This window comes from Podarcis raffonei, chromosome 7 (genome assembly GCF_027172205.1).
Source record: "Podarcis raffonei isolate rPodRaf1 chromosome 7, rPodRaf1.pri, whole genome shotgun sequence".
Lineage (NCBI taxonomy): Eukaryota > Metazoa > Chordata > Lepidosauria > Squamata > Lacertidae > Podarcis > Podarcis raffonei.
In genome coordinates, this window is record NC_070608.1 from 32707222 (window position 1) to 32730446 (window position 23225).

The 23225-nt window shown below is 40.2% G+C and overlaps 1 protein-coding gene across 2 annotated transcripts in view; it reads right to left on the reverse strand.

Moving 5' to 3' along the window:
* Positions 1-8476: 8476 nt before the first annotated feature.
* KCNB2 (potassium voltage-gated channel subfamily B member 2) overlaps positions 8477-23225 on the reverse strand; it is a 240545-nt gene continuing 225796 nt past the window's right edge. For both annotated transcript variants that reach the window (XM_053395868.1, XM_053395867.1), the window contains one exon: positions 8477-18434. In XM_053395868.1, the coding sequence (XP_053251843.1) occupies positions 16263-18434 (2172 nt within the window). In that variant the 3' untranslated portion in view covers positions 8477-16262. The remainder of the gene's footprint in view (positions 18435-23225) is intronic.

Below are 23225 nucleotides of genomic sequence, written 5' to 3' on the forward strand. Positions count from 1 at the left end.
AAAAGATTATCATCCCACCCCAAAACAAGTACAAGGAACTGAAAGACAAATATACTGTTGTGAGTTTGGGGTGGGGTGCGCTGTATGTCTGAATTCCTTCCAATTTCTGGAACCACCTGGGATTCAAATTGCTGGAATACCCAGGCAAGATTCTTGCTAATGGCCCAAGTATGGGTTGTTAAGGTAACAAAGGAATTGGCTCTGCCAGAGGACAAATGGGTGGGTCTCTCTCTTAAAAATGTCTTTTAGTTAGAAAGACAAAGTCCAGAGTTGAGGTGTATAAGCTAGAAGCAAGGTTGTAGGCTGGGCAGCTGAGAGACAGAGCTGTGCCTGATCTTTGCTTGAATCCAAGGCTGTGGCTATGGGAGAAGCAAACCTTTTGGGGGTGTTAATGTTGTGAGCCCCTTCATTGCAGGCTCGGGTTGTATATATGTGTAAATGAACCATACATCATAAAGACACTGCAGTACAGTATCTGCTGTCCCTCATTCCAAGGAAACCAAACCTTGGAAAAGCATGATTGGCCTGGTTTTAGAAACAATTCTCTCTATGCAACAAAGAATAGATAGCAGATGCCTGGGCAGAGCACATAAATAAAGCCCTGTTTTGATGACAGAAATCAGAGAAATACAAGAGTGGGTGAAAACAAAGATGCTATTAATTTTAACTTCAGTAAAGATGATAGGCCACACTGATTTAATGTAATTTAACTTATTATTGGGTTTTAAAGTGTATATATGCATATTACAACATTTGTAATCTAGATGATGTAATAATGTTTGTATATAAAGGGGTGAACATTAATAGCCCATAACAGAAATGCTACATATGTAACAAATGATCTCAGAAGAGATTAAGCATATTTGGATTTGGTTGATTCTAGAAGAATATGGAATGAGAACAAGAAATATGGGTGTAGGAAGATATGAATATTCAATAACCATTTTGCACAATCCCCTTGGGTAATGTTTATGCCTTTTAGTGTTGAGAAATATTTAGTGACAGAAATATTTATGGGAGCTGAATTCTGGCATGCATGCATGCATGTGTATCCATGGAAACTGTACAACAAATTCCTACCCTAGCTACTTATTCAAAACCATAATAACATTTCCCATACCAATCACAGCTCAACAGTAGATCTAAATTTCATCAACCTGCAGTCATTCTACAGATAATCTGCTTAACATAATTTTTAAATGGAAAAATGGTTACTTTTTAAAAAAACATTCTGGAATCTAAGATTGTACCCAACACACACAGCAATCCTATTTCTGGACTGCCACCAGTAGAGCTCTGCAGAGTATGTGCAGCCTGGGCACTCAATGGTGGTGGCAGAAGCTGAAGGTAGGGCAGGCAGATTAGGCAACATCTGGAAGGCCATTGGTTCTCCGCTCCCTGACCTTCACCTATCAGCTGGATCATCCATGCAGAAGGTATCTTTCTGGTACCATTTTCTACTGTCACTTTCAATTGCAGATATGTTTCTTATGGACATGCATTTTAATTTCCCTTATTTTATCTCTAACTGTTGCCCATACAGTGAACTTGCTAAATCCAGAAAGGTGAAATATAGACTACCTGATTTACATATTACAAAAATGTTGTGTCTATATCTGTGCTGTGTGTGTGCATGCACACATTCTTTTCCCTGTGAATAATTTCACAATTCCAGTATGCTGGTGGTTGGGAAATATATGGAAAACCCTTATTCTGAATCCTGAATATTCCTTACACATTGTTTCTGGGTAAATCACATCAACATCTGGATAGGTTCTTGAGGCTAAGGCTTCAAATTAATCTCACATTGTCACTGATTAAATTAAAACACAGGCAAGTTGTTGTTTTAGCTGAAGCTTAACAAGGCACAGATCTGTCTATAGAAACTGTTTATGTATGCATATTTCCTTGCAGAATGGTGGGTTTCCTTACTAGGAAAAAAAGAAAAGGGGGGGGCAGGGATAAGGAAATTACATATGAGAGGGGGAGAGAGACAACATAAGAGAAATGATACAATACCATGAATGAATTAAAAGGAAATGTAAAAACAAGACCTACCTTTCAATCCTTTTCTTGATTATTAAATATCACATTTCTCTTGTATTTAGATTTTATCATTAAGGTAGTTTGTCAATCAGTTATGCATTACAGTTTTTGTATTACACTGTTTTGCTATTGTAGATAATATCATTGCTTTTGTGCCCTGCTATGTACAGTAAACCATCTTCATTTCTGTCCTGTGGAGATTTCTGGTCAGCAGGGCCCTCCTTATCATTAGGCGGAGTGAGGTAACCACCTGAGGTGGCAGATGCTAAGAAATGGTGATGCCAGCACCCTGACTGTTCCTTCTCATTCCTTGCTCAGCCATTCGCCTCTGCTGAAGGGAAGAGCGATGTGTGTCATGCAGCCTGTCCCGCAAAGCCCTGAACGAGCTGGGTGCCCCAGGTGCAGACGAGATTATTCCCTTTGCTAATGTTGAAGAAGTAATCCACTGCCAGTCCGGTTTCTGGCCATTTCTCCTCTTTCATAGGCATATACAGTCGGACTATGAGTTTTTCTTATCACAGAAAGGAGCTGCTTCAGCGACAGCCCATTCTGTGTCATCAAGTGGGATACCAAACAGAAGTTCCCCAACCCCTTTGAGGGCTCTCCTGAACAAGGCAGGATGGTGTGTGTGTGCTTGTGTGCAGGGAGTGGCTTCTGGTGGAGGTGGAAATCAACAAAAAACAGACTTCTATTCTGAGACAGGTGAACTTAGGTAACTTTCCGTAACTTCTTTCCATGAGCACCCTTACATTAATTTATCTTAGGATTTAACCCTGTGTGAAGAGACCTGTTTCATCTGGTTAGGTTAGTTCTCCAAAGCTCATATTAGCAAGCCACTCATGGGAAAGCTGCAATATTGTTGACTGTGTGGGAGACTTTCTGTCCCCAAACCTTTAGCCTGGAGTTTTGAATTAGTCACAGAATCAATGGCCCTTATGCAGGAAAAAAATATTTACCGGTAATCTGATTATCCTGTCGTTTCCAGACAGGTAACAAATAACATATTGATGTTTCAGCATGCTTCATTAGAATGAACACTTCATTATTATAATGCAAAGAGAATCTTTTTGTAATGAATCCAACACTAAAAGCTTCAGTTTTTTTAAACCTGATTATTTTTATCTACTTGTTTTCTACAGGTCCACAGCTTTGTCCTGCATCCTCAGGGAACCATGATGGTAACTCAAGGATGTGGTCAGTCAGTCAATCATTCAATTACTTTATTTGAATCCATGAAATAGAAATGTAGCACTGCCAGAGTGATACGGTGTGAAATATATAAAAAATGATTCAATATAAAACACAGTGAACATACACCAAAACTTCACACACAGAACCTGAATTTTGGTTGATTGATGATACTGGCAAAATAAACATATGGAGTAGTGGGAATTACTTGCTGGCCAGTTTAAAACCCAACCTTCTCCAGCTGATAAAATGGTAAGTACACCAGCTGTTTATAAAAGGATAATTAATACGTTTGAAAATTTGCTATTTGATTACTTTGTAAAACATTTATGTCATTAACAGAAAGTCTTCACTTTATAACAAAATTAGAATCACCCTGTGGAATGCCCTTCCACCAGACATCAAAGAGATAAACAATTATATGACCTCCTGTAGACATCTGAAGGCAGCCCTATATCGGGAGGCTTTTAATGTCTGATGTTTTGTTGTGTTCTTCTATATTCTGCTGGAAGCCATCCAGAGTGGCTGGGACAACCCAGTCAGATGGTACATGTTAATCATCATCATCATCATCATCATCATCATCAACCTTTAATGATAGCCTTACAAAAAACATTTAAGGATTTGTTAGTTGTAAAATCTAATAAGAACAATAAAAATCTTATTATGATTAGTTGTATAATCTAATAAAAATCTGCCAACACAATGCTTCTTTTTGTAAAGAAATCCCATTTCAGCTTTCACTAGTCACTATCAATAGAATGAATGAGACTAGTAGATTCTCCATGAATCTCTTCTGGACACGATAAGAATTCTAGTGTAGCGAAGTGCCTTCTCTGATCAGGACAACAGCAGCTGATGGTGTGGATTTAGAGTGGAAATGTGAGTTGAACACCTTTTTCTTCTAGCATGGCTGCTCCAATCAAAATCTAACAGTTGTTTGAAAGGGGGGAAGGGGAAGTTCTGGGAGATCCAATCAAGGATGGCCCGTGCCATCATGTCTGGGCTCAGGGCCAGCCCAGCCATGAAGCAGTGTGAAGCAGCTACCTTGGGCAGCAGAAGCTCCTGAGGGTGCATCCCTGTGGGCACCCTGCCTGCTCCCCCTGCCACCGTTGGAAAAGTGGCACTGGCATCAGTGACGATTTCTGGCGAGATCTCATGAGATCTCACCAAAATCTCACAAGAAATCTTGTGGGATTTTGGTGGTGTCATGTGAGATCTCACCAGAACCTGCTATCAGTGTGTGTCATCACTGCATAGACTAGGTAAGGGATGCTTCAGTGGGGGAATGTCCCAAGCCCACTTTGAATTGGCCAAAGCTTGATGTGTAGATAGGTTAAAGCATGATTTCTGGAGGATGGCAAACCTTAAACTGGATTGGTCTGAAACACTGATTTTACTTCAGCTGGGTACCCGTTGGCTAGAACTTGGGCTTGTAGCAAGAAAACCCTAATCATTGTGCTCTGCAGAGATGCCATCTTAACAGGAGGCCCGTTTGGCACAATATAGGAAGGAGGCCTTTAGCACCGACCATTGAAATTCCTTCTTGTTAAATATTAGAGAGGTGCCATCTCTGCTGCCTTTTTGGCACCTGCTCTTTCAACAAGTCTTTTAAGATGAGATCTTTCCTCATCTTTATTGGAATTGCACTTAGATACTTTTAAGCAGTTTTAATTGGTTTGTATCTTGTTATGTTTGCTATGCTGGGCTCTTTCATAAGGAAGGGTTCGGTAGATATTTAATAAATAATTCTGCACTGTCATGGAAATAAATTACACCATCCAAATTCTGAAAATGTAATTAGTTTTGACCCTCTTACTGCATATTTTGAACATTGATCAGCTCATTAAAACAGGGAAGAGGGCAATGGTGCTTGATCCCTCCACACTTACCATTTTCCCTGTCAGGATCACCCCAAGCTCCTTTTGTCTGATGCCTTCATTTTGTCACGTTTCCTTCCTGTCTCGAATTCTGCCTGACTTCACATTTTATTTACAGATCAATTGTTCTCATTCTTATTGCTCAATGGTCTTTTAACGCTTACAAAAATCATTTTCTTGTGTGTGTGTGTGTCAAATATTTTAAATGGAGTACAATCGGTTAATGCAAGGCTGTTTGTAAGAAAGCTGCATCCACTCCTAAGCACATTCAAACTCCCCTGAAGACGCTTTGAATGCAACTGACAGGATATGAAGGAAGGAATGGTGGCCTTTTGGTAGTTATAAGAGCCAATGACTAGATACAGACTGTTAGAGAAGACATTTGCAGGTACCGGGGATTGATTTTGAAAATATTGAGATACTGGAGCAAATGCTAACATCAGAGGATGTCACAGCACTGGAATTTAAGAGAAAGGGCATGGTCCAGCCAAAGTGAAGGTCTTTTATGTCAAAGGAGGTGGGGGGAATGTCTCAGTGTGCAAATCTTATTTGTAAATAAATACTGCCCAGTGTCTTTGTGCAACTCTGGCTGATGATAGAAGATAAATGGAAGGAAATAATTTTATAAAATTATACAGTGGTACCTCGGGTTAAGAACTTAATTCGTTCTGGAGGTCTGTTCTTAACCTGAAACTGTTCTTAACCTGAAGCACCACTTTAGCTAATGGGGGCCACCCACTGCTGCTGCGCTGCTGCTGCATGATTTCTGTTCTCATCCTGAAGCAAAGTTCTCAACCCGAGGTACTATTTCTGGGTTAGCGGAGTCTGTAACCTGAAGTGTATGTAACCTGAGGTACCACTGTACACTGTGTGTAGAGAAAAAGCAGGTGGTGAAACTTTCCTCCTTAGCACTGATCTGCAATTGCCCCTTCCAGTCCATTCTTCTGTTCACAGGTGTCTGTGTGGAAGGGGAGGGATATTTTGGTGATTAGGAGGGGTGGTGTAGAGAGCGAAAAGCCACAAGAACCAGTAGCAGATGGCACGGTGGGGCACTGCCACCCAACTAATTTCCAGGAGGTAGAAGAGGAGGTGACAGCAAGGTCGGCATGATGCAGTGCTGTTTGCCGTGAGCCAAGATTGTCTAGGCAGGAAACAAATCAGCAAAATTGGCTATTGCTGATAAGACAACTCTGGGCTGTTTTCAGGAATCAAATTGTTAACTTTTTATGAACTTTTTACTAACATAAAGAACTTTATTGATTCAATTGTTTGTATATACAGCTGTACACAATGAAGAAACTATTGCCTATGGAAATGGGAGTCAGGGACAAATTAGTGTTACAGTAATTATTTTCATATCTTTATTTTTTTAAAATAGCAGCTATGCCCCATATCCCAAATCTGGATTGGGACTGCACCATGGAGGAGGGGGCATAACCCTTTGCCCTGTGCAGTGTTCTCAAGAGAAAAATGTCCCGAATATAAAACAAATTGAAAGAATATTAGTGATCTGCATAGCTGACAACTATATTAGTTATAAAGAATGCAGTTGTAATACATAATAGGACACGTGCTATAACAGGGGCAGCAACCCTGTGATTTGTATTTTTTAAAAAAATATATTTAAAAGATGTTTGAACATTTTTCTTTTGACTGCTATGATGTCAACCGCTATGATGCCAAAAAGTGATTTCTGCCATTTAAATAATAATGTTGTTGTTGTAAAAAAACTGATTTCCCCCATAGCTCCTTCACTGTCATACCATGATGCCAAATGATCCAGCTCTCTACCCTTGGTGTATATTATGTCATCCTGAAAATGCATCTCTTGCACTTCTGTACTGGAATGTGCTGCCCTCTGGTTAAAAAGCCTCTTTCTCTTGAACCTGTTACCCCATACTTGGAGATTCTGTGTCTGTCTCTTCCCCTGAAGGGTTTAGGAGCTCTTGTACTGGCAGCCAGAAGCCTTCTATAATGTACACACTTATAGACTCTTGAGAATGAGTCAGATAAACAGGGCACATGAGATCCCAAGAAGAAAGCTTACATCAGAAGTGGTTTTAGGGTAGTGCGACCAGTTCAGCTGCACTTGTGTGCTGATGCTGCAGGGGGCGCCACCGCAACGATGTAGAACAGAGTGCAAGAGGCATGAGGAGGGCACTGAATTTAGCATCGCACAGGGCGCTGCTGAAATTTGAGAGCCCAAAGTCTCCCATTGCTTGCATAGGCAGTCCTAGGAGTGATAGAAGTCAGCGGTGTCAAAATTCAGCTCCTCCCATGTAAAGCAAAAATATTTGTGTTCTAAAGAGTCAGACCAAGCAGAAGAATGCAGCTAGCCATGCAGGAAGGAGCAGGCAAATGGGAAAGGAAGGGTGTAACAGCAGGAAGACACCACAGAAACTGAAAATCACATCAGTGCTACTCAGGGAACAGCTACAAAATGTGCTGTGCTGACTTTGCTTTCTTCCCTTTTTTTTAAAAAAAACCACCAACAACATTATTTAGTAATTAATGAAAAAAGAAATTGTGTTCAAAAAATAAAGAGGAGACTGGAAATGTTGGTGAAATTCTCACAGGTGATGTGTGCCTATCTTATTTTCAAAGTTGACAAGGAGTCTTTGGGAGGCATCCTTCATTTTATTCTGCAAATCATCCCTCCAGTGGTCTGCACTCTGCAGCTTTCCTGAGTGCCTGCATTTGCAGACAATCCCATAATATCCACGGATGGGCTTTCTTGTGCGCACAGGAATGTAGAGAGGCTGCCAGCAGTGCACCTGACTGTCTTTTTACTTTTAAACCAATTGGTGCATAAGTTTACCCTGCACAGAACTGCATTTCCCAGCACCCTTAGCAAGCTACAGTTCCCAGGATTCTTGGGGGGGAAGCCTTGTGCTATACACATTTGGTGTGGAAGTGACACTCAGTGGGTTATCTTCATAGCAAAGTGTTTGCTGTGGAAGCAGCAAGCAAGGGAAATGATCCCGTCCTGAAGTTACTGATTTAAGACTTGTGAGACCTAACAGTATAGGAGAGGAACTACCAATAGAAGAAAATCAAGATACAACAAGGGACAATCTATAGTGGAATGGAGAAGTAAAAAAGAGGGCTACACATGCAGACATAACCTAGGAGAATTGGGCTGAGATGCCTTGTAAGGGAACAAATTAGCTATTGAAGCAAAGTATGAACAATGCAAAGCACCCTTTCTTATCCCATCATCCTGTATATTTCTTCCAATAGGTTTTAAGTTTGTTTCCCCCCATAATGAAACCCAAAGTCACTTATGGATTGACATTTTGGTATGTATGTAATGTTTAATGTAAAGTGGCTTCATGCAGAGAACTGAAATGAGACACAGATGATTCATTTACACATTTATTGACTATTCTGCTTATTCTGGCAGACTGAAATGGAGAACAATGCCATTCATTTTACAGACATTTGACAGAAAATAAACAAGTATTTTGATGTTGAACAACTGTACAATACAGACTACCACATGCATATTTAAATGCTGATTGGTGCAGAAATATTTAGCTGATCAGCAAAAAACTAGTATAACCAAAAAATAAAAATAATCACATTTCCTTTTCATGATGTTAAAATGCAGCTGATATGGAAACATTGATACGAATACCATTATATGTGAAGTTCTATTAATGGTGCAAGATGGACAGCGGAGGGGTAGGGGTGGGGAGTTAAAGTGGTATGCTCTCTACAGAAAAATAAAAGGTGAAAACAAGACATTTCTAGTAAATACAAAGATGCAACAAAGCATGCAAGATGCTGTTACCATTGCAAAATGCCCTTACAAGAACACTGTAATTTTCAGTCCTGCTCCATCCCTAAAATAGAAGTAATATATACAACAAAAGCAGCAGACTCTCCCATTTTGGATGGGGCATTTTGTAAAGGCAGATGAATGAGATTAGATGAGACTTATCATATATGCACATATCTCCTATCCCAAAAGGATGCTTTGTTTTTTAAAAAGGAGAATATGTTGTTAGTATAGCAGTTTACAGTGAAATGCTGCCATTCGTTGAAAACTGAGCGATAGTAAAGACACAGCTATTGTGCCAGTACAATTTTAAAAAATACTGTTGTGCTTCCCTCCCCCACCACAGTATTTGTAGCGTCCATAGAAGAAAACATTGTTAAGTAAACTCAGTCCATGCTACTGTAGATATGAAACAAATATGGGAGATAACATCTAACTGATAAACATGAAACAGTACATATTGTGTGGTTATTTACAGTTATCTCAATGCAACAGGCTAAGTGCTGAGTGCTGTTTGTTACTGAAAACTGATCTCTAAATGTTTAGATTTTTATCTGCATGGCTGGCACTGACTTGCATATGATGAACGTGGCTAAAGCTCTGAGAATATATAGAGGAATAACACTAAAACTCTGCCCTCCGCCCAGGCATGTGGGGATGCAATTCTTTCTCTCCAATACTCTGACCTAGACAGACAGGAAACCACTTTGCCTGCACCCACAGTAAATGAACCGATCTTTTAGTTTCAGCTTGGCTTTGGATATTGCTTTTTGAGGGCTGGCTTACTCAGAGATCCCTGTGTGCAAGCAGAAAGTGTTTCCATTGACACACGGCTGTGCTGATTTTTCATCTGGCTTGCTCTGGAGAAGCCACTCCAGGGGGACCCTCTCAAAAGCAAAACAGCACCCTTAAGGTGAACAGAAGAGTTTTCTGCCCTCACATGGGGATCTTTGGACCCAAGGCTCCATCCCTATTGTGAGAACGAATCTGAAACCTCCCTGTGTAAGCAGCATGATGAAGTGAACATACAGGGGGACAATGGAAGAATTAAATAAATAATAATTTCATGTAACACCCAATATGGAGAAAAGCCTATCCACACTTTTCTTCAGGACATAAATATACATAGTTGAGAAGCTGATTCTCCATCACTGTCCACTTATGTAGTATCCATTTACATTTAAGACATGGGCAGAAAACACTCTGCAGGCAGGTTGTGGTCTAGTTTATTATAAATCAGAAGCAGCTCCAAGAGAGCAGCAGCCCGTTTGCTTTCATGGCCAGCTGTGGCTTCTGTGGAGTTGGATTTTGATCAGCCCTATGCCTATATTTTTGGAATACAACTCCCATAATCCCTGACCATTGGCCTGACCATGCTGGCTAAGGCTGATGGGAGTCCAACAGCATCTGGAGGGCCCCAGACTGTGGAAGGCTGATCACCTTGTTACATAACGTGAGTGTACAGAAGTGCTGTCTCCAAACTAATACTGCTTGCTGTCTCAGTAAAGTCTGACACTTAATGAACAATATTTTGAGTGCTACACTGTGTCACTCGGAGCAATCACTTAGACCACTGTGTCCTCTTTGAAGATTGCTCACTCGTTATAATAAAGGTGAGAGGCTGCGTTGGCCAGGATCCAAACAGATTCATGCATGAACAGAAAGAACGTCACGTGTGTGTGTGTGTGTGTGTGTGTGTGTGTGTGTGTTGTGTGATTTGCATTACATTCCAGGGATTTGTTGATCCTCCGGGCACCTTTCTCTCTGTGTGTTTGTGCTGTGCTTTAAGAAGCAAAGGTGGGAAAGGGGTGTGTGCAGCTCTTCTGATATTTCTCATAGTAAGTGAGCTGCCAAGGTGGCATGCACATATTTGTTTATCTGGAAGAACCTCCATTTCACTGCTGCTATGACACTGGGCTTGACCAAAGATTAGTAGCTTGATACTTATGCATATGTAAAAGAGGAATGGGAAGAGTCAAGTCCCTAAACAAAAGTCCCCAAAGTGCTCAGGCACAGGGGGGATACAAGAAAGTAGCCTTTAGGTGTCAGCACATTGAAACAAACCCCCAGCTATTACAAAAATGCCAGGCATACTTCTGTGCACCTGCTTTGGCTTTTGCAGCTTGATGTGCTACAGCAGGCTTCCTCAAACTCAGCCCTCCAGATGGTTTGAGACTACAGTTCCCATCATCCCTGACCACTGGACCTGCTAGCTAGGGATTGTGGGAGTTGTAGGCCAAAAACATCTGGAGGGCCGAGTTTGAGGAAGCCTGTGCTACAGAAACTTGCAGGAAATGGAGGCGGGCAGCATCCCAACATGAAAAGGCTAAAAAAGGAAGGAAGCCAAACGGGTGCTGATTTTGGGAGGACTTTTTTTAATATGCGCTGTTCTCAAGACAATTGCAAAGTATAGTCTTTCTGGGCTAAAATAAATAAATAAATTTGCACTGCCTTGTTCCAAAAACAAATTAAGAGCATGAAACCCACTAAGGGAACCATCCTAACTCCCTCCTGGAAGGAGAGGAGCCGCCACATCCAAAGCACCCGCCTCTCATGCTGTCCTGGGCGAAAAGTGAGGGCAATTCATCCCCCAGCTCTGGTATAGCAGAGAGGCCCAAATTAGAGTCACTGCTGGTACCTGGACTGGTTTTGGATCTAGCAAATCATTTGCTGACCCAGCTCCATTCCTTTCTCACCCCTCCATTCCCCAGAAATGTCTCATTTCAGGAGTTTATACTAGTTACCACTGGCAGGGATACCAGAGGTGGTAGGATCTACCTGTCTGTGCTTCCAGAGGGTCCCGGGGGAACAACTATGGTGGTGAAGGATGCTGCCAGCAGAGCCAAGCAGAGGGACACTTCTGCTACATCCATACTGTCTCCATCACAGCAGGCCAGGTTTGAGGGGCTGGATTGCTTTGTAAGGCTGCAATTGAACTTGAACCCAATGGAGCTTAGGCAGACGGCTGTAATGCAAGCAAGCTTCTGCAGCTTGCTTAATTGGAATAATTCAGTGCAAATTCTTTTTGTCCCTGAGAAAATCTATGTATTAAACTGCATTAAGCACATCACATATCACTACAGAAAGGTGTAAACTTGGTTTGAACATCAAAGTGGGACACAAAAAGTGAATGTGTCCACCACTGGCAATGCTTGCTGAACAGTAACGCTTCCAAGTCTCTGACAAGCTATTTATCAATTGTACACAGCCGAACTCGGCTTGGTGAGTTGCCAGCAACACCACCTCCCAGTTATCACAGAACAAAGCCAAATCAGTGATCAAGTGCCAAATCAGTGATCAGCTGAGTAGAGAGAAATGAGTTGCTTTGGAAAACTTGTGGCAAAGAGTCACAGGTTATTAAATATATCCCTTAGCATATTTGAATACATTTGTCTCCCCTTTAGGAAAATGGGGCAGAAGAGAACCCTAGACTAGCACTGCTAAAAAATATACTGTTATCTTATAATGTCATATAGCTAGAAGAGCATCCTTGCTAAACTCTTAGTATGCAACCATTTTTGGCTACATCACACTTGGATTCAGTTGGTGAAGCTAGCCAGAGGAGGGCAGTCTTAGCAGGCAATCCCCGAACAGCAATGAATGGGATTTTTTATGTTGGTTTCAAGAATAGTGGTGGATGGGCAAGCAATATAGGGTTGGAACAAAAGTCTTAACAATGACTTTTGTGACAATAGTTACCTTATTATACAAGCAACAGGTAATTAAACATAGCAGTAGTATGTTTTTAAACATGCCTTAGGTACTCACAGGTACTCTGCCTTTCCTTCTCCCTCTTGTTGCTGTGTTTCTTCCTGTAGTGTGAGGGTTGTTTTCCATTTCCTTTCCTTTCCTTTCCAAGTTTACTGTGACCAAATACTGGAAATGCTGTTATCAAAACTATGCATTAGCCAGGACACAAAGTTTATGCCATAATAAAAATCTGTTAGTCTTTAAGGTGCCACTGTTTTTTTTACCTGTAATTTGAGATTGCTTTTGAAGTACAAACAATGACTTATGTGATGTTGTAGAACCATAATGAACATGGAGTGGTAATGTGATGTCAGATGTTGTTCCATAAAATAGAAAGGAACAATCTATCTCAGGGTAGCCAACATGGTGCCCTCCGCTTGTTGCTGGACTAGAGTTCCCATAATCTCTGACCACTGAAAATACTGACAGGTGTGGATGGGAGTTGGAGTCCAACAACATCACTTGAGCACCACATTCACTGCCCTGGACTAAGTGTAGAACATATAGTTGCTTACAGGCTATCTAGATGGTATGCTATCTTTAGTAAAGCTTCGGTTCTTAAACCCATTTTAGGAAGAGGACACAATGTTTCTTACCCTTTATAGAGGCCCATATGTATGAAAATAAATGAAACACCTTCTCTTTCTCCACTATCCAAAAATAGGTTCATGCTCTTGAGCTTGCCTCAAAGGCATCCTCTTGTGTTAATGATCATTTTTGTGTGTGGCACAAATGGAATTACTCCTAACAACATATGTGAGGTCAGATTCAGATAAGTTTAGAACATTTTTGTATCCAGTAGCAAAGGGCTTCCAAATTATTGCTTAATGGACGTAGCTTGGGAGACAAAAGGTTGCATCCAACTAAGTTTTATTCAGGATAGACCTAATAAAATAAATGGACCTAAGCTAAGTCATGTTCATTAATTTCAATGTCTATTCTGAGTATAGCTAACACCGGATACAATCCAAAGTCTTGACACATAAGTAGACTGAAGCCAGTACTAGCCAATGGGAAGGAACGTCAACATGTATCTCATATGGTACACCAGCCGGGCTCTGAAGATAGGAATGGTTTATTACATATGAAAAGAGCATATTTTAGCTTTGGATCCTTCCACCTATAGCTCATGATAGAACAGTCATGGTAGCCAACAAGTGTTTTCCCTGGGTAAGGAATATGAATGAAACTAGGATTTCATTGAAATCAGTGACCAACCTCCCATTTTCAACCGAAGCCCAAGGTTTCATTTAGCCTTTGGTTTTGTTCTTTATATGGTTGTCATTATGAAGACAGATCAAATAGGGCAGCATGGTGTTAAAAAAGTACAGAAATTACAGAGCAATGTCTTTTAAAAGCTAGTTAGCATTTAGTCTCAGTCAATGGGAATATCTATCAATAAAACAAGAGAGATAAACAAAGGAGGTTCATAAAATAAAATGGAGGTAATTTAAAAGGATTAAGCAGAATGCCACATAATTAACTTAAATCATATGCAGAAATATAATTAACTGGACAGCCATGAAGAACAAATGCATATTTTGAGACCTAATGACCAGACATTGTTTTTTGTTTTTTAAGAAATGACATTTAACTGCATTATTAATTCTTAAGAGAAATATCTGGAGATACTGTGTTTAAAAACAAAGGCAAGTATTAAAAAGGGTCTAAGAATTGGAAAAAAATAAAGATGACTTTTGCTGTGCTTGGCATTTGGTCCAAAAGACATATATTAAATACATGATGGTGACATTTCTTTACAAAAGTAAAACCTGAGGGCTACAGGATAAGGCCCAGTTTTCTCTTTGAAAGCTGTTGCAGCCGAATAGAAAAAAGAAAGAAAAAGGAAAGGAAATTAAAGGAAAATTTCCTTTAATAAAGGATATGAGAAATTTTGAATTCTGCTCAGCTATATTAGAAATTACTCTGTTGAAGCTAACATGAATTTTAAGTGGTCTGTACTGAGTAAAATCAGTGTAAGTGGGTAAGGTTTTATGTTGAAGAACTCTCCCCCCCAAATTAGAATATTGTTTTTATTAGAAAATTAAAATTATTAAGCTTATAAGGTCCAATATTGTTTTGTGATTTGAAAATATTTTTAATGCACTGAACAGCTTCTTTAAATTTGCAGAAATAATTATTCTACTGAAATTATTGGAATTTGGGTAAAAGGTACATAATTTGGAAAGTTCCGTTCACACGCTGTTTTATCTTATTACAGGAGAGCTTTTATCCTATTGATTAATATAGAATGCATGTGATGGAAGAGCATGAAGAAGAAGAAATCCACAGAAGTTTCAAATGATTTTGTTAATTTGTTAATTAATTGCAATAATTAGATATGAAAAACCCGACAGAGCAAAACTGCTCACAGCAAAGTCTATATAAAACACTTTTGCAAAATTGAAGCAAAGGCTGGGCACAATGAAAAGATTGTCTACTCTGAGTTTTCCAACTTTGCTCATAAAGCAGCAATCCTTGTCTGTTGATTCAAGAAAGAGTAATCATGTTGGTATTCTGAAATTAATAAGTTATCTAAAATTGGGGCGCCTAGTTGTGAAGAAGTGGTGGACAAAAGCCACAGTACTCCTAAAGAGACTTTAGAAGCAAACTTACAACCACAAAAACTTCATTTAAAAAATAAGATATTAACAGTAGTGCATACAGCAATTGTAACTGTAATACAAACTTTTGAACTTTTAAATATAAAATAATCATTTTTTCATGGCCATTTGGCACATTTTATTGCCATAGAAATAATTTTATTATGTAACGTAATGGTGTCCTTGTCTTTGTTTTGATTTTGGCAGTTCTTATATCAAGTTTTCAATTTCTGGTCATTAAATCTTGCACAGTCTAAATAGAATTTTACTCAAAACTTGCAAATTTATCCGTGAAATCTATGCAAATAAAAATAATTTGAGCTATGATTTACTTCACAGATAGATGAGAAAACACTGTCATTTACTTAAACAGCTTATACTTTATGAGCTTTTAAACAGAAAGCAAGATAGGTGAGATGCTTTAAGAAGAAGTTGCAATTTTGCAACATAAGTCTGTACAAATCCTCCAGGCAGCAAACTGTGAAGGAAGTACCTGGGTCCCGGGAAACGTATTTTCCACATATCCTTGATAACTGTAGATCTCCCCGCAAACCCAAACTATTTACAAATGTATGCATTTTGCAGGCTCAAAGCACCTTGTTTCACACCATTATGAACACATGCATCGGCATTTCATCCTTTCATGTGCAAATTCCCAAAATTCATTATAACCAAGAGCAAAAAATGTTAAAATGTTTTTTTTAAAAAAACTTATCTACAATCATTAGTGAAAGGACCAAAAATGTCAGACATTGCAGAATATGGGCTCCTAAAAGAGCTCTTTATTTTACTCACTGTTCTTGCATCATTTTTTAAACTGATTTTTTCTCCTTTTTTGTTACAAAAAAAGCAGATTTTCCACTTTTAACAGTACTTAAACTAATCAACTCTTCATGCCATGCAAAAATAACATTTTTTTTTTTTACTTCTGAGGCTTCCCATGTTTTAGTTCATAGGCATTACTAATTGTGGTTTTAAGAAATCAGTTTTTGTCATTATTGCTCTCCTGACTAGTCACATGCTGGTTTCCCGTGTGGGACAGTAGCCAGTTTCTCCAGGATTTGTATGGATTTCTGGGGGAAACAAGTGGTTGTCCATTTTGTGACCTTCTTGGCTATTGTCCCCTTTTACATCCCCCCCGGCACAGTAAATGTCTTGTGTACAGTTTTGCCCCAAGATTTTGGGGGAAGAAGAACTGACTCGAGGCTCTTCTGTTAAATGGTTCCCATCTTTGTGTTTTTCCCCGTAGCAGTTTGTCTTGATATCCTGCTCTCTGTCATGTCTTGTCATTCCCGGAATCTCCATGAAGTCGTCTTCTTCTCCAGTGTCCATTTCGGTGAAGCTTCTCCTCTCTTTGGAAGGGAAAGTAAAAAGCTTTTGTTTTGGAAACAGAGAAGGGGATGATTTCTTAGGAATGCTCTGGCAAACCATGGAGGCATCAGCACCCAGCAAGGGCCTGTCGCCGTGTGGTGAATTCTCTTCTAAGAGAATCGTGCTGATATGCTGAGGAGGGGTGGATTGCATGAAATCTGCCGCCGTTGTTACTGGAAGTGGCCTTGCAGTGCTCGGTGGCGTTTGTGGAGCGCCACCTCTGTTTTCCTTAAAATTAACCTTAAGGGACCTTGCTTTTAATGGATTGCTTCCTTTGAGAGAACTTTTGGGACTTAACATGGAGCTGTCAAAATGCAAAGGGCCATGAAGCAGAGACTGGGAGCCAGCGTTATCCATGTTCATGGCTGTATCAACTGGGGAGTACTCAAAGGTGACGTCTCTGGGGGCAAACATTTTATCCTTGGTGTGTGATAAAAACTGAGAACTCTTTGCTCTTTGGTCTTCCAAATGGACAGAGTCGGGTGGGAACCTTAGCTGCAGGTGAGAACCAGAGTATGGGGGCAAGGGAGACCGATCTGTCTCAGTGAAATCGGTTGCACAGCTGGCAAAGCTATCAATGCTGGAAATGCTTCTCATGTCCGTCACTATGTCTCTTTGCCCTGACATGGATGGTTCTCCTTGCCCAACAACCTCTTCCATTTCAATTTCCTCCTCATATAAGGGAGGTTTCGCTGACGGGCCTTGGTAGTTGGCATTGAGATTAGGCTGAGACTGAGTTTTAGTAATTTCATTGTATAACATTTCGAGTTTCTGAGCACTCAAGTGTTGGGGGCTGGAAGCTGTGACAATATTGTTGAGCTTTTCGTTGGTATCTTGCTGGCTCACTTCCTGATATTTATTCTCCAAGGACTTATTAGAACTTGTTTCAGACATTGTCCTTCTGGCCCATTTCCACCGGCTTGGAGATAAGTGGTTATCGTCAGGGGTTTCCTTGGAGTTGGCTGCTTCCTCAGTCTTACCGGAATCCACGGCTACATCAATCAGTTCCATGCTGCGGGCAAAGGCATCTTTTAGATTCATTGAGACAATGCTTCCATTTCTTTTTGCTCGCTCAAGTGCCTCCCTTCGTTTAATGGCTTTCTCCTGCCGTTTTTGCTCCTTATAAAACTCAGAGAAATTGTTGACTATGATGGGAATAGGTAGAGCAATTACCAGCACTCCAGCAATGCAACACAGTCCTCCAACAATTTTACCTAGTAATGTCTTAGGATATATATCACCATAGCCTACTGTAGTCATAGTGATGGTGGCCCACCAAAATGATGCAGGGATACTAGTAAACTTTGTAGCATCTTCGTCTTTCTCAGCAAAAAATACAAGACTGGAAAATATCATGATACCCATTGCTAAAAATAATATCAATAAACCCAATTCATTGTAACTCCTCCTGAGTGTGAATCCTAAAGACTGAAGGCCTGTCGAGTGTCTGGCAAGTTTAAGGATCCTGAGTATCCTCATAATACGGAATATCTGAACAACACGGCGGACATTTTGGAACTGCAGCACACTTTTGTTGGATTCTGTGAGGAAAATGGTGACATAGTAGGGTAAAATGGCCAGCAAGTCAATCACATTTAATGGACCTTTGAAGAACTTCCACTTGTTTGGAGATGACAGGAAACGCAAAAGGTACTCCATAGTGAACCAAGCTATACACACAGCTTCTACATGTGCTAGCTGGGGGTTGTCATTTAGTTGTCCAAATTCATCAATTACTTGAAGCTCAGGTAGAGTGTTGAGTGACAAAGCAATGGTGGACAGCACAATGAACAAAATAGATACAATGGCCAAAATCTGTAAAACAAAAATAAGCAAAAAAAAATGTGGTTAGCAAATCATAATGGATATTTGAAGTTCATCCTCAGAAATAGTGCACTAATAGGTTTGCAGGTCAATATTCATCTCACTGCAATTAGACAAGATCTGCTATACCCAGTCACCCTGATTAGTTCATGCAAGATCCGGGATGAGGAATCTCTGGCACTTCAGATGCTGCTGGACTACAGTTCCCATAATCCCTGACTACTGGCCATGATGGCCAGTGCTGATGGGAGTTGGAGAACAACATCTGGGGTTGGATCAAAACTTCACCCTCTGCAAACAGAAGAGCTCCTTCTGCCCAGACTGGCCTTTTGATGGAGAAATCTCACTGGTGGAAGTGGGTGACCAAGGCAACTCACGCCAATTTCCCTTTTCCCATGCATCTCCCAGTGTTCTGGAGGGTCCTCCAACCTGTCACATAATATTTTCATAGGACGTGTGGTCTAGGAGGGGAAATCAGCAAAAGAACCCAACTTTTGTCTGCTCAGAGGATGCTCCCACCAGTGGGAGTGAAGTTTGGGTTCAAGTCATACTGACTTTGGCAAAAATCCACCAACTTCAAACATATGTATAAATCAGACCATATTCTTAAGATGAACAATCATTAACATTTGTCAAATTAGAGAAATATATGTGATGGCATAGTTGTAGATATTTTGTGGGTGTGTACACACCCACCCACACCCACACCACACACACACATAATTATCTCTCATTCAAGGAGTGTACATGATTTCCCCCTTCTTCATTTTATCATCACAGTAACCCTGTGAGGTAGGTTAAGCTGAGAGGCAGTGACCAGCCCAAGGGTGCCCCGATGAGTTTCATAGCTGAGTGGGGATTTGAATCCTGGCCTCTCAGGCTGTAGTTCAACACTTTAACCACCATACAGCTCCACTGGGGCATTGCAGTTGACCTGGTGAGACAGAGCACTTGGATATAGTGCCCCAGGGATGGACATTACAGTGAGGCCAATAGCCTAACCTCAATGTTCCATTCCATAAAGTTTTAACATTTCAGATGCTAGCTATTGTCTACAATAGACAGTAAGACAGATGTTCCAAGAAATGTTCTATCAGCTGACATATTCCACAGTCTTTAAATCATTTTCAGTTACAGCGTAAGAAGTATAGAGGTGGGGGAAGAGAAAGAAGCTCAACATCCTTTAGCATTTCACTTTTTATCACTTAGTTCAATTATTTGAAAGCTGAAAGAAAATGGACAGCCTTAAGATTACGTGAGAAAATGTTACGCTCAATGAATTTACTGAAGTGCAGCATTTGGAAATGCAATTTCTCCCCTTCAGAGAAAACAGTAATTTTCTATTTTCCATGAAAAGTACTAAAGCAAACTGTGTTCTGCCTTGAATTTCAGTTTGGACGTGTGAAGTACCAAAACATACATATCCTTTTATCCCTATTTTTGGAAAATTGTTCATTTTAAGCCATCTTGTTTCCAACGACACATAGGTGCAAGCAAATACCCACGTACCTACCTACATTGGCTGCGGTCTCAGGCATACTCATCTGGGAGTATGTCCAATAGAGCTCAGTGGAGCTTATCTCTGAATAGACAGGATTGTGCTATAGGTTAGTTGAGCTTAAACCCATCGCAATAAACGGGTCTTAAGTCATGACTAATTTGTCTCATTGATTTCATTGGGACCTTAGTTCAACTTGTGGGAAATTGCAGTCAAACAGGCTTGCAGGCTTTCCATACGCATCTGGTTGGCCATTGTAAGAAAAGGATGCTGGACTAGAATGGTTTTTGCTCTGATCCAGCAGGGATCCAATTTAATAAGCGTTCATGTAGCAAGAGCCAGAAGTGTTCCCTCCCTGTGAAAAAAAAGTTAGAAAAGCCCCACAGCTATCAGGGGTGGGGGAGCTCTGAGTACAGTATTGTTGATGTCTCACACAGCAGCTTCACTGTATTAATGTTACACTGCAAGGCAGCTCTCTTTCAAAATATGATTGTTCTTATTTTCTACTCTTTTAGTGGCTTGCAATCTATCTTTCCCATTTAAAGAAGGCAACAAAATATGTTTCCAGTATTTCCCTTGGATTATTTAATGTCAGGAGAAATATTGGTTAATTTTACTTCTTTGTTTTACTAGGAGATTCTGCATGCTGATGAGACATCTCTTCTGTTGTGAGTTACGTTTCATTCCCCTTACAAGACAGCAAAGTATGGACAGTGTTAGGAATATTTCCAGATACAACTCTGTCTTTGTGAAGTAATTTGTGAATGAATAAAACCCCTTTCTTTCTCCGTAGTGTTAAATTTTTAGTACATCTCAGTAATCTCTGTTGGTACATCTCCAATTTTTAACTGGCATTAAAAGCTGGCTTTGTTCCTGTGCACCTAATTTGCTTCTTCATCACATCCATCACTATAACAGAACAATTTCAACATCATTATATAGAACGGGAACAGGAAGAATGGAAATATAAAAGATGTAGTACAACAGAAATTCTTCCATCTATTTCACCTATGCAAGAATTTTCAAGATATAATCAAATTTAAGTCACTATGATTAAAACACAGTCAGTGTAATGAGCTGGGAAAATGAAGTTCAAACTCAAATATAGCAAGTGTGGTACAAATCAAACTACTGTTCCCCTGCCCCCAAAAGAACAGAATTCTTCCTGATCAACTAACCTATATGTTTTGTTTTTTCATTGTTTATATCCTGCCTTTCCTCAGAGGAGCTCAAGGTGGAATACATGACTCTCCTCTTCTCCATATTTTGCTCACAACAACCCTATGAGGTAGGTTAGGCTGGTCAAGGCCACCTGGTGAGTTTCATGGCTGAGTAAGGATGTGATCCCTGGTCTCTCAGGTCCTAGTTCAACACCCTAACCATTACACCACACTTCACTGTACAAGCTCCTTTGCAGAACAACAAAAATGGGTTTCTGTCTCATATCAAAAGCTATAATCTCTCCTAGTATAAACACAGCTGCGTACACAAAAAGGGATCATCCCATGTCACAATAGTGTTCTCTTCCCTTCTCCTTGGTACGTGCACATGGGGGTATACCGACTGCTGTACACCAACAATTATCTAAAATAGTACATCTTGGCCGATAAAAATGTACCACTCATTGACTGTCACATCAAAGAAAGCTCAACAACTTTGGTGGATCCCCCAAATCCTGGCTATGCCCATGACTACAACTCCCATCATCCTCAACCATTGACCAATGATCATGGGTGATGAGAGGTGTAGTCCATAACATGTGAAGGATGCCATGTTGTCCACCACCTTGCTGAAGCTATGAAGGTTTGATGCTGGAGAGTCCCATGGACTGCAAGAATATCAAACCTATCCATTCTTAAGGAAATCAGCCCTGAGTTCTCACTGGAAGGACAGATCCTGAAGCTGAGACTCCAATACTTTGGCCACCTCATGAGAAGAGAAGACTCCCTGGAAAAGACCCTGATGTTGGGAAAGATGGAGGGCACAAGGAGAAGGGGACGACAGAGGACGAGATGGTTGGATAGTGTTCTCGAAGCTACCAGCATGAGTTTGACCAAACTGCGGGAGGCAGTGGAAGACAGGAGTGCCTGGCGTGCTCTGGTCCATGGGGTCACGAAGAGTCGGACACAACTAAACGACTAAACAACAACAACACTACCTGGATAGGAGACCACCTAGGAACGCATGTATGCTGCCTTGGGTTCTGTGACAGAAGAAATGTGGGCTATAAAAGTTAGAAAATAAAAATAGAATTCAGATATATCCACTGACTTTTTGAAAAAAGCTTTGATACTGCTTTTGGTTAGTTTCATAAACCTAGTGGCATATTTGTAAGTAAGCAATACACTATGTAGTTTTCCCTTGCTATTTTGTCAACTTATGGCAGCAGGATTATGAACACTGGAAGTATGCATCATCAATATTATGGTGAAATATTAAGTCAGATGAGGTAATTTTTATTTTGTTGAAGAATGGGAGGCTGTCTAGACATAAAATCAATGGCATTATGATAAATGAACAGGAGGTACTTAATGTGCAAGATAAGTCATCTCATTTGAACAACTTGGGAACCATGCTAAAGCCTATTAAGTCCAATGTGTGCTTCTCCAGTAGCTTTATTAGAACTTGATGCCAAATGCCATAGCAGCAATTGAAAATTAGATGCTAAATACCACACTGGCAGCAGGAAATTAGTAAAATGCAAGCTTAAAAACATCACATAAATAATTTAAAAAGAGCACTGGGCAGAATATATGTAATAAATTATTATAAGCAATTACAAGCAGTCACTCCCTCCATTTTTAATATAATATTTGCTGATTTTTTAAAAAATAAAAAAGCTGTAGTGTTATAAGCTTTGCGACAGGCAACCATTGCCAGCTATAGATTGGTGATAAAATAATGTGCATTCTTAACTTTTGGTTGATAGGTTGTTGCCTAAAGAAAAAGTTGTCTCAAACCATTTGGTTGTAGCGAATGTTAATCCTAGGCCCACTGTAATTAAAGTGCATGACTAAATTAGGCCCCTCAGTTCAATGGGTCTACTCTAAGTAGGACCAACACTGGAGACAACCTAATGGTCCCAATCCACTGGAAGTTTGTTGTGCATAGTTGATTTCCAAAGGAGTGAAGTATGATTGCAGAGCTCTGAGGAAAACTTTGTGCAGTAGTGTGATTTTGATTATGTGTGACGAGGTCTTGTTTGTTTGTTTAGATCCATTCTAGAATCTGTACAGCTGTAAACTGCTCCCAAATATGAGGAAATGTTGATAATGCTGCAGAGG